The sequence below is a fragment of the Lactuca saligna genome, chromosome 5 (assembly GCF_052625555.1).
Source record: "Lactuca saligna cultivar CGN05327 chromosome 5, ASM5262555v1, whole genome shotgun sequence".
Classification (NCBI taxonomy): Eukaryota; Viridiplantae; Streptophyta; class Magnoliopsida; order Asterales; family Asteraceae; genus Lactuca; species Lactuca saligna.
In genome coordinates, this window is record NC_136421.1 from 265195955 (window position 1) to 265211483 (window position 15529).

At 37.7% G+C, this 15529-nt stretch overlaps 1 protein-coding gene across 1 annotated transcript; it reads left to right on the forward strand.

The window, feature by feature from the left end:
• The first annotated feature begins 13667 nt into the window (after positions 1-13667).
• On the forward strand, positions 13668-14733 carry LOC144997675 (uncharacterized). The gene is made up of 3 exons (XM_078957550.1): positions 13668-14176; positions 14256-14366; positions 14452-14733. The coding sequence occupies exons 1-3, from the start codon at positions 13691-13693 to the stop codon at positions 14608-14610; spliced, it is 756 nt and encodes a 251-aa protein (XP_078813676.1). The 5' UTR covers positions 13668-13690; the 3' UTR covers positions 14611-14733.
• Positions 14734-15529: the final 796 nt, after the last annotated feature.

The following is a 15529-nucleotide window of genomic DNA, read 5'->3' on the forward strand; positions in this document are numbered from 1 at the left end:
GTTTTCTACAATATTTGATTTTAGGATGAATTATGATAAATGTTTTTAATTAGCAATGTTTTTAGAAGGCTTGGATTTAAAAGATATCTGTGTTTTGACTATAAAGAAAAATGAAATTTGTACCCTTGATTTTTGGGTCGTTACAAGTTGGTATCAGAGTCTTGGGTTTGAGGGAGTCAGACATGTTTTCGGGTATGTATGAACTCAATCCGAGGATCTGTAAAATTTTCAAAAGAAAAATGTTTTTAAGGAAAGAGTTTTCTAAGAGAAGAAAGGGTGTGGTGCATGCAATCGACCAAGCTCAAGTAAGTTTACCCTAGAATACCCACATACGTTATATGTTATGACTTGATTTATAAATTCGTGAATCGCATGCTAGTTAGGGCTAGGAGAGATGCCTTTGTATGTATGTTGTGTGAGCTGGTAGAATTGCATGCTAGTGCAGATTAGTCAGTGATAGATTGGCCTGATATGTGATCCTTGTAGCCTTGGAGATACTACATGCTTTGCTGGAATGAGACTGGTGGTTGTCGAGGCCAACACAAATAATAACCCTAATTATTACACACTAAAATAGTGTATAGTGGTAAAGGGATCGAATCCACGGAGACTGGTTCAATTTGATAACTCTATGAAAAATCTCTTTGTAAAATACTTGGAATATGACAATAAATTGAAAATGGGGGTTTTGATGTTTTGAAATACTTGAAACAAACTAGAATTAACTATGATTTAAATAGACAATTGCAACAAAAATAAGAATTTGATGTAAAATCAATAAGGGAAAGATGGTTGACTTAAAGTTTTCTCACTTTGACTTTTGATGAACATATCATTAGAATTCAATGGTGCAATACTTGTTTTAAATCCTCAATTTGGCTATAGTAATCCAAGGAGCTTGAGATTACCTAGACTTTTCTTAATTGTTGAAATGGCTAGAGAAGCTCATAACAATTTCCTTAGTCAAAGTCACTAATTCCAAATAGCATGTAATTAGTGAAAGTCAACTAGCATTAAGAACCAAAAAGTCACCAAATCCAAGAGGGGTCAAATGCTTTCACCACCATGTTGGAGGAAATGTTTTTATGATTGTGTGAAGTAAAAACAACACAAAAATCATTTGTTGCTTGCTAATTTGAGGATCCTTTACTTAATCAAGAAATTAGCCAACTAATCACCACAAACACATTTAAACTCATGAACTAAAACATACAAGTAATGATAAGATGTTAAAACACAAACATTTCCATAAAGATTCAAGAACATGTTCATGGATTCTTCAACATTCAACAAAAGTTCAAAGGATTAAACAAAAGTCAACCAAGATTAGTTTAGCCAAGCATGGCTAAACACAAAGAAACAAGGTTAGAGAAATTTATACCAAACATTAAGCAAGAATCAAGAGGTAAAAATATGATGTTCTTCAAGGGTTCTTGGCCTTCAAAAGTCCCCAAGACTCCAGAGAGAATCTTCAAAAATCGGGGGTTCAAGAGTATGCAAAAGATGGGCACCAACCTTCCTCAAATAGCTCAAAAGAAGGATTTTCGAAATTGCCCCTGCAGGGCCTTGCGCGACCCGCGTGCTGCTGCGCGGGTGGGTTGCGCGGGTGGTACCTGACATGGGCTCCTTTGAGATTTTGGGCCTCTAAAGCATATCCCACTAGCCCAGATCGAATCCAATCACCTCCTAGCCCATTTTCTTCAAGTTTTTCTTCATTTAAAGCCCAATTTGACCTCTCTAAATCCTCCAAGGGTTGTGAACTCGCCCGATTAATAATTTTCATACGCTTGAATGTTCCCCCGCATCTTTCAAATTTAAAGCTCAATTCTTCCAAGCCTTCAAGCAATTGACAAGTCCACCCCATGAATCACCTTCATAGCCATCAAGCATGAAATCTCCAATTCCCTTCAAGCCCAATCACCTCGCAAGAGTGGCGCCCCGCTAGTTTCCAAGAAAATCTGCAATAATGCTCAAGAAACTAGAAAGTACCCCGAAATGGTCATAAAAATAACAAAAGGGAAAATATGCATGAAAGTTAACTAAAATGCGAATGAAATGTACTAAAATAAACTATAAAAATAAGTAAATAAAATGAAGCTATCAGAGACTGACAATTGATATTGGTAACTGCTAAGTGTATGCTTAGAAAATTGTATACAGTTAGGATCTTATAACCTTAGAATAACTGATTTGGCCTTATTTCTTGTTCCTTGTCTGGTTGTGGTCCTAGGGTAGAGTCTATTATTCTACAGTCTATTAGATCTTATTATGTGTATAATTTACATACATAAGGCAGCCGACGGTGAAGGTGGATATGGATAGCACGAGTTGTGGTATACGGGCTGAATGTTCTATGATAATTTCATGGGTTGGAGAGTTACTACACAAATGTTTCTTACTTTGTGCTTTGTGGAACTCTTGAATGATGGGAGTCACCTACTAAGTGAATATGACGATGCTCAGGAGGTAGATGGTTGGCATCATGGGGAGTTCTTCAGCGGCTGATGGTAGGGTGAGGTTGGGAACCTAGGAAAGCCTAGGATATGCTCCAGTGAGTTAGTGGTGCGGTTTGGTGAGGTTGGGAGCCTAGGAGTTGTTTTGGTGGGTATCATGTTGTCATTTAGCAAATATTTGGTGCATCAATCGATTATGCGACTTAGAGGATTCGGTAGGATGGTTGAGGAAAGTATGTATAAGTGTGGAAGGTAGTATTGGGCACGTACTACTGAAAGCATAGGATCCATACTCAAATCGGTGAGAGTCTTGGAGAATCTAAGAAGCTTAGGGGAAGGAGAATTATTGGTTATGCTTGGACCATGGGAATAATTGCTTTGCAGGATGAGGATAAGCATGCATGGGGAAGGACCAGGATTTGATCCCGACTCCGGTGGTGAGCCAGTTACTGGAAGGACTACCAGGGATTTAAGTTCGTGTTGGACTAAGGGATGGAAAGTCCCTTCCACACTAATTCCTACCTTTTAGGAGCTAAGGTTCGGTTCACCTTTGATCTCTTGTATCGGGTGGTAAGGATTGATTATGCTATCTATTGCGCTTTCGGTATTGGGGACTATGTATTGGGAGCAGTTTTTATCCCGGTTAGGGCACAGGTTGGTCCAATTATTGTAGTTCAGCCATTGACGATTGAGCTGGTGAGTGTGCCAGGGTGCGAGACCCTAGATGATATCATTTCCAGAGCCCAAGAGTTGGAGATTGATTTCGATCACATTGGGAAGAGGGGACCAGATCAGGTGCATATATTAGAGGGTCCCGAGAAGAGATCCAAGATTTTGGATCAACTTTTGAGAGGCCAGTAGGGTCGGATTTAGTATAACACTTGCGGGAAACTACATGATGGAATTTTTTTCGTTCCAAGGGTTTGGGTAAGTGTGTATCTGGGTTTGTTTCCCTGCATGTGTTTGGGTTATATCTTCAAGTGATGACATATTTCATTTGCATGCCGTGAATTATTAGTGGTTAATGAAAGGTCATTTCCCTAATTGTGTGTTGGGAGTGTTCGACATTATCTTGATTTACGGTCGAGATCGGTTCAGGGGTATTATGTGGGAGGTCAGCGTACAGGGTTCCCGCAGGATGATTATTCAATATTGTTAGGATTCGGTGGTTTTAATATCTATTATTGATTAGCGGATGAAAGCGCCAAGGGAAGTGGCTCATTACTGAGGTATTGGTTGGAGCATCTGTCTTTTGGCCTTCAAGATTTGAGTATGGTATCATTTCAAGCATTAGGGAATGTTGGTTTCACTGGGATTCAAGAGGTGTTCATCTTGTCTTTAGAAGTTGTGTGGTCTTTGGGGATTGGCTAATGATGGAGCACTAGTTGATAAGCGCTAGTTGTCATCAGGTCGATCGTTGTAAGGTAAGAAGGATTGGGAATCCTTCAATTCTCCTGTGCCTTGCGAATTTAGTCGATTAAAAGTGGGGGAGAGTCATCCCGGGATTCAGATGAAGGATTGTTTTCGAAACTTGGATGAGTTTTGAATCCTCATCAGGAAGAAAGATGGCCCAAGTGGCTGTTGGGATTGAGGATTGTGTGAGTTGGGAGTTCGGTAAAACTCCCCAACATCCGAATCGCATCTTCTTGGTGCTTGATAGCAGAATTTAAGGAATCAGGTTGGGGTTCCAGTCATGAATCGAGTTCAGTTCGGGTGTTCGGTCGAGTGTGTGCTCGACTCATAGTGTATTTGAATAAATAGATTTTGGGTAAGGCATAGGGCTACGATTGTGGTAAGGTGAAATTGTTGTAAGACTACGGGGGAGCCATAGCATTCACTAGTAGTCAGTTGGGGTGAAAGTGTTGTAAGACTGCGGGGTAGCCATACGATTCACTAGTGTCCATATAGTGTGGGAAGTGTTGTAAGACTGCGTGGTAGCCGTAGCATTCTCTAGCTGGCCAGATAGTGTGCGAAGTGTTGTGAGATTGCGCGATGACCCGTTGCGTTCACGGATTCTTTCAGATGATTAGGTTAGGGTGGGCCAGTTCGCAAGATTGTGGGTAGACCACAACATGATTGGAATCAGGAAACGGCAGGTCATTGGAGACCGGGTATGATGTAAGACTATAGATATTTTAGTAGCATTCAACTTTTTGTGTTGGATTCAATGATGACAGGTTGTCATCCTATCATGATCGGATGGATCAAAAGGATTGAAGGAGTCATGAGTGGCAGTATAGATAGGTCAGTTATTGTTAGATGATGTATCCTTCAGAGGTCGCGTAAGACTGCTATGTGTGTTTTTGGCCCATCAATAGGTTAGGTGTCCGGTGTTTCAAGTAGTTAACAAATAAGGTCGGACCAGAGAGGTCTCGGCTGCTTCTGAAAAGCAGCAAGTGGTAGTAAAAAGATTCGCAGTGGGTTCAGTGACTTGGGATTCGTGTGTGGAGTTGCTTGTATTTGGGGCATACGCTAAGTTGTTTGCAGTTGGATTAAATAATCTCAGAGTGGTTGATTTGACCCTGTTGTGAAACTCTCGTATGAGTCTAACCGTTGTAGGGACGAGGCTTCTACTGGAAGAATTATTTGAGCTTCCTGTCAAGTATAAGTTTACTATAGGGAAATTTGGTCTGTGACACTGTTTTCTAGTGGGAACCTCAAGTTATTAGAAGCTAAGTATCCATCTGGGAGATAAGTGCAATGAATTCAGCGATGAGTCAGTGTGGGCGGTCTGTCAGGGAGACAAACCATCTTGAGACTACAAATTTCAGATTAAGCAAATATGATCATGTTGCCAGAAATTTGTTCATCTTTGGGTTTTAGAACCCTACGAGGGATGGTTTTGGTTTCCGTGGAAAGGCTAGGGTATGCTTGTGGTTGTGGTCATGTTAATCAAGTTGTTTGGCGTGTCAAGAGCGGTAAGGAATGATTTCAAGGACGAAATCTAATTTAAGTGGGGGAGGGTTGTAACATTCCATTTGAAATTAAATAAAATAAGTAAATAAATAATAAATTCTGAATCCCTGAGATGTAAATTATATTTTATTTTATATTATTTTATCCAAAATCAATAATAATTTAGCAAGGTGTTGGTTTCAAGGAGTTAAACATCATAATTTTTGAATTTACGGGTTAAAGTGTAATTTCCAGGGTGTTTTTTGTAAAGATTTTCAGAAGTCAGGGGGTGTTTGGTAACTATTGGACTTAAATTGAAAGGATTTTGGAATGCTGAGGGTTGAATGGTAAGTTAAGGATTTATGTTGAAAGGAATTAAGAGAGATGGGCTAGAACTGTAATTATGAAATAAGCTTACAATTGGACGGGTATAAACTCGTCACCTTCTCCAAACCAAACCCTAAACCTAATCTCTTCTTCAGCCGCCACCATGAGAAGCCATCCAAGCCACCGCCGCAATGTCGAGTTTGACTGCCATTCCTCCACCTGCTATCTTGATGTCGGGTCTCCTCAATAGCTCCTGTCATCGGACGTCATGTGTAGCCGGAAAAAAAACACCGGGACCGACGTTGTGGTCGTGGGGAGACCAGTTGAACGTATTCTGTAGCCACCATTTCTCCCACCGTCGATGGCGCAACCCCCAGTTCTACCACCTTGCTGCTACCGATGTGTCTCGGTGTCGCCGTTGCCACCATGCGGCTGGTTCGTTTTGTTGATATCCTCCGACCGCCACCTGTTGTCTCGAGGGTGGTTGTGTTGGGTGCATGTTACAGTGGCCCTATGAAGGTGTGTGTTACTTTCGCTAGATGAATGTGTGTGTGTGTGTGTTACGTGATTGGGAATCAAAAGAGAACCACCACCACCATTGTGAGGTGGTGGCTAGCTCCTCCGACCACCGTCTGCAGCTACAAGGGTGGTTGAGTGTGTGTGTGTATATGTGTTATATTGTGTGTGTGTGTGTGTTTATTTTGGATATTATGTTGTATAATCGTATTTTCGGCCCGAATAATCATCGAAATCGCCACCACCACCACCACCGTGAGGTGGTGGCTGTCGCCACCAGCCGTCGTGTTGGGTGGCAATGTGCATTTATGTGTGATTGGATTGTTAATTGAGTTGCTTGGACATGTTTTGGACTAGAATCATAACCACCACCACCACGAGGTGGTGGCTTTCGCCATGATCCGCCGTTGACCACCACTACCCGAGGTGGTAATGGGTGGTTCCCAACTTATTTAACACAAATTAACCTAAAAACTTAACCAATGGACTAGTAGGCACGTGATTGGGTTGGAAACCCTAATTAGGGTTTAGAAAACCCTAATTTTGGATATGTTAGTTTGGGATTATCGGGACCCGCGTTTGGACCATTGGATTGATTATGTGACTTATGCCCGATTACATTGTATGCTTGACCTAGTGGGGTGTTGGACTTAACCGTAATCAATATTTTATGTGAAAAACCCTAATTAGGTTTGGGTTATTGTTGGGCCATTTCTTGGACTAAGTTGATGTGGGCCTTCGTGGGCCAATTAGGAACAAGTTTATGGATTAAGGAATTTATTAGGCTTTAGGATAAGGCCCATTGGAAAGGCTTGGGCCCAATTTGGAAAACTGGGTCATAAGGTGGGCCATAATTAGGCCTTGGTGATTATGAGATATTGGACCATCGGAATGCCAAGTGTTTGGACTAGAATAAATGGTTGGGCCTAAAGGTAAGATCATGTAGAGGTTTGGGCCCAATTTAGAAAATTGGGCCATATGTTGGGCCTTGGTTGATTATTTGGCTTTTGGGCCTTCAGAGTGTGAGTTTTGAGTCTTAGTCTTGGACCAAGCTAGGTTAGGGATAAAATGGTCCTTTTACCCCAAGTGTGGAGTTATGGTTATGCAATGAAACCCAAATGGTTAATTGGGTGTTGTTTTGAAGTTGACAGTTTAGGAATATGTCATCCAACAGCTATAGTTTTATCTGCGGGACTTTAGCAGTGTGAGGTGGGTCTCCTCACCATACCAATGGGTCAAAGACACCAAGGTCGTCCCATTTTGTGATATGTGGTACACTAGTTGATGTAGTGATATGTAGTACACTAGTTGGTTATATGATATGTGGTATGTTAGTTGTTTTGTGATTCTTGCATGAAAGACCTCGGGGGTTCCTGAGGCACTTAGGTGTAAGATATTAGAGGGTTTCCATGACATCCTAAGTAAAGGCCTTTGGGGGTTCCCAAGGCACTAGGGTGAAATACCTTGGAGGGTTTCCATGGAATCCTTAGTTAAGACCATGTGGGGGTTCCCATGGCATTGCGCTAAGACCATGTGGGGGTTCCCATGGCACCCAGAGTAAGACCCTGGAGGGTTTCTAGGGCAACCTTATATGTTTGTATGTATTATTTATTTGGCAGTGGACTAAGACCTTGTGGGGGTTCTCATGGTACCCGGTGTAAGACCCCGGATGGTTTCCAGGGCATCCCTATATGTTTATATTACCGACTTATGCATTTGATATGGATTATATGATTATGTGGATTGTGTGGGGTATGCTATGGGGAACTCACTAAGCTTCATGCTTATAGTTTTGTTTATGGTTTCAAGTATCATTGGTTTGGAAAGGAAGGGTCTGGCTTGATCGCAACGCATACACCCTTGTTTTCCGCAATATTTAATTTTGGGATGACCTATGATAATTTTTTTTAATTAGCAATGTTTTTGGAAAGCTTGGATTTAAAAGATATATGTGTTTTGACTATAACAAAAAATGTAATTTTTATCCTTTATTTTTAGGTCATTACACTCCGTCTTCTACATGTCAATTCCTTCATCACCAAATTTGTTCCTTTCTTCTTCGGTACACCTTCTGCCGCCCCTCCCATCTATCATTGGAACCATCTCTCCGAGAAGAAGACACACAAAGTAGATGGCTGGAAAATATTCGGAATATGGTGCAGGTCCAAGGCGATTGTCTCCGGTAAACCACAATTCATCTTTCGAAGCAAGGCAAGGAGATAGTCTCCGACAAATTCTCCTTCTTATCAATGACAATAGCCTTCATTGGCTTCTTTAAGGAAACTTTTTTTTCTCTGGAGCCTCAACCCTGGTTTGAATCGCTCACCACTAGAACCTTAGCCCAACAAGAATCACATATCTCCATTTCAGTTCAGGATCACCGATTATGCGTCTGCACCCCTATTTATTGAGCTCTATTTTGGTTGCAAACTCATCACTGTCATCTTTTTGTCTCTTATCCATATCCATTTCGGACTTTCAAACAAAAGGTCATTGGAATCCTCAAGCGAAAATGAGTAGCTTCTAGTGTCATGAATAGATGCAAAACCAGATTTCAAATTTTGTTCCCCAAAACAAGCATTTCAAGATTTCAGATTTTGGGTGTATTTGTTCATGACATATCAATTTTCAAGATGAAAATGAATCTACTGACATTATTACTTGTCAATTTTGTGTTTTTAGTTTGTGAAATTAGATGTGGTTTTGAGTTTCAAACACTTGCATGATTGTGGCTTAACCATCAAGGTACGATTTTTATGACTCTAAGTGCTTCTAAGAGCCTAAAAGGAAAGCTCTTATGGTTTGAAACTATCAAGATACAAGAAACCTCAACATTAGAGTCCAAAAGTGACATAAAACGCCCCCAAATCAAATCTAAGTTTGCAATGATCAAGTTTGAAGATTGATACCTCAAATGAGTCAGAAATGGTGCTATTCTCCTCGATCTACAAACTCCCTTTGAATCCTTGCTCCTTCCTCAAACTTCTTTCTCTTCCAAAACACCAAAACAACACTAAGATGCTCTCAAATGGCTTCCAAATCACAAGACACACAAATATGGGTTAAGGTTTTCGTGGTGGCTGACTAAAAGTGAGAGGAAGGCTAGACCAAAGGCATAAGGTCCTTTATATAGGGATCAAACCCTACAATCTAGGGTTTTAGAACCTGCATGCGTACGTTGTGCATACTCTTGGTATGATGGGCATACGTGCATAGCTTCCACGTTCTAATCTCTTGAGTACGCTGAGTGTACATGGCAAGGTTCGCTCTGCATGCGGTGCTTCCTCAACCTAATTATAACGGCCCAAAAGTCCAAGCCTAGCCATTAACCTTATATGGATAAGAATAGTACCTTAAAAAAATCCAGGACGTTACACTATACCTATTATAGTTTATTGTAAATGTTTCGTTGTACCTATATATACACTTATATGTAAGATAAAATGTTTAGATGTTCAGAAATAACATATATTATACATCTAGCACAAGTATATGAACTATTAGTATGATAAAGTCAGTTTTCTAGTTTTTGGTGTTTTTACGTTGCCAAATTGTAAATATTGAATTATAAACTTTGTAAAATTCATTTTTTTTTTTACCTTTTAGTGAAGTTTAAGTCAAGCTAACTTATATGTTTAAAGCAACATATTTTAGGTCAAATTTCACAAAGATGGTACCATAACCTGATTATGACCATTTTTATTAGAAAACCCTAATTTTTGCATAAAATGATAGATTTTTAGGTTTTCTTTTTGTAAAACCAAATCCTTGGTATTTATAACTAGTTTCATACATATGTCCAAAATAACATATTTTGGTTTATATCCCACAAATAGTGTAATAACTTTGTTATAACCATTTTTTTCTAGAAAAGTCATATTATGTTCATAAAAACCATAGTTTTTATAGTTTTGTTTTTATGACTTTTTCTCAAGAACATATCATGTTTATATCCATTTTTATTATAGTTGAATTTTATACAACATACCACCCATAAATGTTCATAATACTACGTAATAACATTATTTCATGTAGATAACACTTTTACACAACATGAAGATAAATCATGTACAACAACTTGTATTATTATACAAGTTTACTTGTATCCCCCCAACCCTCCTAAACTTGGATAAAAACGAAAATAAGGGGTATAAACTTACCTTGAGTGTGTTTCTAGGTGGATAAAAAGGTGAAGATGAAGGATTTCAAGCTAAGAACACTTGAAGGTCGAAATATCCTATGGATATTAACACATACTAATGTGTGTAATTGTAACAAAACTAGTATATATATATATATATATATATATGTGTGTGTGTGTGTGTGTGTGTGTGTTTTTGTGTGTGTATAGAATCACTAGATCAGTAAGGAAAAACTTATCAAAAGATCAAGAACCAACCTATGGAGATTAATCTTGAGAGGAAAAGCTTGTTCTTAAGAGGAGATAAAGAAGATGGAGTGGAGGGGGGGGGGGGGGGGGTTGGCCAAAAATAAAGGAGGGGGAGGGAGGGTGAGGGGGTAGGTAGGGGAGAGAGAGAAGGTAGGGCGTAACTTTTTGAATAAAAAATTCAAGTTGACTTTTTTTTTATTAAAATAATAGTTCTTTTTAAAATGTGTAATAATTATATAAAATAAAAGTTGTTTCTTTTATTTTTATAAAAGAATGGATAATTTTTATAAAAGTTGGTGATTTTTATAAAAAGTATGGTAAAAACGATGTATATTTTTACATAATTTGAATCATTTAAATTCAAATTATTATAAAAATCATTATCATAAAAAATAATAACACATTACACGAAAGTTATGATGATTCCTAATTTTGTTCGTTAAAGTTTAAGTGTTTAAGTCAGGTAAAGAATTTGTCGCATTTTGTGACAAATTCACCAAAAATCTGAATACGTAACCCTTGTTATGAATTTGCCATGTAGCATAAAGTTTATGAACTCAACTACATTGTTTTATGAATATTATTTATACCTAAATAATATATAACTGAATTATCGAATTTTTAAGTTACTAACCCTAATTAGGGTTTATATTCAATAATTGGCAACAATATAGGTACTTTGCATTATAATTTGTCAAAAGTACATTAGTAACATTAGGGAATATCACATTTCTCCTAAAATCCTAATATGAATTGAGTTGACCTGGTTGACTTTTGTTGACTTTGTTTGACCAAACTTAATGGTTTGTCATAGGAAGTCAAGTTCTTAAGACACCTCGTTAACCATAATGGGATTCTGGTTGACCCGACCAAGATTGAGGTTTTTATGCAGTGGAGGTCCCGAAGTCTCCATCGGAAGTCAAGAGTTTTCTAGTATTAGCCGGGTATTATCAGAGATTTATTCAAGACTTTTCCAAGGTTGTTATACCCGTCACTCGTATGACGAGGAAGGGCATGAATTTCCATTAGGGGTCTGAGCAGCATTTTGCATTCGAGACACTAAGGCAAAAGTTATGTGAAGCCCTAGTGTTAACCCTTCTTAAGGGTGTTGAGGATTTTGTTTTTTATTGTGATGCCTCCATCACCGGTATGGGGGCAGTTCTTATGCAACGAGGGAAGGTTATTGTGTATGCTTTTAGGAAGCTGAAGTCGTATGAGGTTCGGTATCCGACACACGATTTGGAGTTGAGAGCAGCAGTGGTTTCTCTCAAGATTTGGTTGCATTATCTGTAATGTATCATCTACACAGATCACAAGAATTTGAGATGTCCCATGGATCAACTGAATTTGAACATGAGATGTTGTATATGACTTGACGTGGTCAAGGATTATGAATGCAAGATTTTTTACCACCTCAGAAAAGCGAATGTAGTCGTTGATGCTTTGAGTCGTAAGTCGGCTAGTTCTTCTATTGGGAGCCTATGTATGAGGATTTCGATCGACTCTCTGCTTCATGATTTGATTAAGAAGGTTCATGCCGACAGGGTCAAGGAGGAGAACCGGAAGCAGGAAAGACTCAAAGGTGAGATTGACAAGTTTTCTACTGACAGTCATGGATTGTTAACCCGGTGTGGTCGGGTTTGGGTACCAAATTTTGGAAGGATCGGGCATACCATGTTGGAGGAGGCATAGAAGTCCAGATTTTCAATACACCCTGTAGCTACCAAGATGTATCAGGATTTGCGACTCAGTTACCGGTGGCCACGCATGAAGAAGGAGATAGCTTGTTATGTTGAGAGGTGTTTGACCTGTCGGATGGTCAATGTTGAGCACCAGAGGCCACATTGCAAGCTTCAACCTTTGGAGGCTCCCATGTGGAAATGGGAGTAAATCACCATGAATTTCATCACCAAGTTACCTTGGATTGCTAAGGGGTTTAATGCGATTTGGCAAAAGCACAATCATGCACATCCTTTTGGTTTTACTGGATTTTGGGATACTCTAATTATGATTATCACTTTTGGAACACTGTTTTGTAAATAATTATGGTCTTTGGACTGGTTTTCAAAAAAATAAAAATTTTACTCTGAGTTCTTGGGATGTTACGTGCCCATAGACCGTACAAAGGGGTTGTGCCCCCTTGTAGTTCAATATATGTTAAACACAATACAATATGTTTAGTATTGATATCTGATCTTAATAAAGATGTTTTCGTTAAATAGTTCGAACACCATCATTACCAAAAGAAATCAAGCACATTGAAACCTTGTCGAATAACCATATCTATGAAGAAATTCTCAAATATTCCTGCTTTAGGTTTATGACTCGGAACAATTATAATTTGTACATTTTATTTATAGTAATTACAAGTTAAATAAAAAGACATTTTTTATTGTAATGTTCAATTACGATAGTCCATGAATAACGTAAGCATTCATAAATGAGGTTTAGGGGTCTAATAATAATTAAATACCATATTATTGTTGTGTATATTTATTTTTTTATTAGTTTAGTAGTTGTAAGATACATGTATTACATGTGTTTATTATAAAAAACTAAATATAAAGATATACTAATATTTAGGAGTTTGAATTTATAATGAAAATGAAAAAAAAAATATTGAATTATTAAAATTGAATTGTTTATTTCTCTTTTAAATTTAAACAAATAATGTAAATAAATAAACAAATAAAATAATTAGATTCAATTTAGACATCTAGATATTAAGAGAATGATGTATTAATAAAATGGATATGTATTTATTATATTTAAATATTATATAAAATTTAATAAAATAAAAAAATAAAAAAATCAAAAAAATAAAAAATCCTAAAAAATAATATATGTCGAATGCAATAAAAACATGTAATATGTCAAATTTTATAGTGTAAATTACGTAGGTAATTTTTAAACATGTGAAATTCAAACTTGGTTGAATACTTCATTTGGAAAATAATTTTTCTGCATAAATTAAGAGAAAGAAAAAAAAAAAAAAAAAAAAAAAAAAAAAAAGTAAAACGTCGTTTAATAACAGTATAAATATAAATAGGGTTGAATTATTCCATAATAATGAATTGAGAGTTAATAGTATTTGGTTAAATTGATAGAAATGAACAGCGATCAAGAAACTAGTGGCTTCTTGCCACCCACCAACACCGGTTTCACCGATGAACTCCGCCACCAACCATCCTCATCCACCACAACCCTCACCAGAAACACCCCTCATCGTCTCCCTGGCTTCACCAAACTAAACATCCCACCCACTGACACAACCACTCCAGACCCACTCCTCGCCGCCGCTAATGGCCGTGCAATTTTCACCATTCCGGCAACTTCTTTCCGTGATGCAGTAGCGGCCACTCTCGCCGTCGATACCCACAACGCAATTATCCCAACTGTATCAGATATCGTTACATCTCCCGGTCAAGAACATACAATAACCACCACCACCACCACCTCAACGCCTCAGAAGGCCCGTGAGCCACCAAGAAGAAACCCACTTCGCCGGACATTGTCTGATACCATTTCAACTGTTCGAAAACCCATCACACCGGCGCCAGCGTCTTCAAATCGAAGTGAGAGTCCCCAATTCAAGGTTCGTCGTCGTTGTGTTCTTGAACAACAATCTTTCTTTATTTTCTTTCACAGAAGACGCCTAATCTTTCTTTAAACAGAGACTGAAGAAAACGGAAGAACTGTTGTCCGAGATCGAAAACAGGTGTTGGGAAGTTAGAGGTAAAATTGGAGTATCAGAAGAAGACGTTGAAGATGGCAATCCTTCTGAAGTAATTAAACTCCATTTTTAATCGTGATTTTGTTTCTTAATCAATCAATTAATTTATAAACATTTTGATGTGTAAATGTGTTTAGGCAATCGTGGAGCAAGAGGAAGAGGAAGTGAGAGGGGAGTTTGTGAGATTCAGACGACTTGAGAATGGGAATTTAAACATCAAATTGAGTTGTTCGTGTGGTAATTGCTTTGAATTTTTGCGTAATCGCATTGGGTGTTTTTACAGATTGACAATTTGACATAGAAATTAGGTCATGGATGCATGTTCTTCAATGTAAGCCTCACATTTGTGCATCCATGTCTATGAACATGCAGTTTTTTCTAACTATTGAATTCATTCTGGATCAACTCATTTTTGTTTTACATTTGAGCAGTTAATTGATGTATATTAGCTTTTAAGAAATACTTGGACTTACTCGATTTATCAATTTAATCTAAATTTTATTCACAAGCAACATCACAATTAGGTAATCATGCAAACAAATGTTATAAAAGCAATAATATCATATAAAACTTCTATTATCCATCATCACTAAGGTGCAGTTTGTTTTTTGGAAAAAAATCTCTTCAAACCTCTTACTGCTGTGCGGCGCAGCACACGCGCAACACTTTTCATCTCGCAGCTGTTTGTTTTTTAGAAGTCTTCTGAGTCAAAAACATCTGCGCGTACTCTGTTTAGCGCAGCACTTGTACTGCCTCTTCCAACATCTTCCAACCTTCTTTTTTTTTTCTTTATTGCTGAAATTTTGATTATATGTTATTAAAATTTTATTTCACATTTTTCCCCTTTTTTTTCGTTTATTCTTATTGAATTTATTTTTCATTTTTTTATATTCAATAATGATAATTTGTTGATGAAATATCATTATTTTTTACTGAAAATATCTTTATTTTTTGTTGAAATATCATTCTTTTTTACTGAAATATCATTAATTTTTACCGAAATGTTATACATTATTAAATTTTACGTATTAAAAAGCTATTTTTGGTTTATAAAATTAGTTTATTTTAATTTTTTAATATCTGCAGCAGTATGCAGATGTTAAAAAAACAAACACGCTTCTTATTATAGTCTGCAGCCGTTTGGTCCACCTCTTTTACTGCAGAGGGTTGCAGAGGTGGTCCGCAGATTTCATGAATTTTTGCTTCAGAAAATCA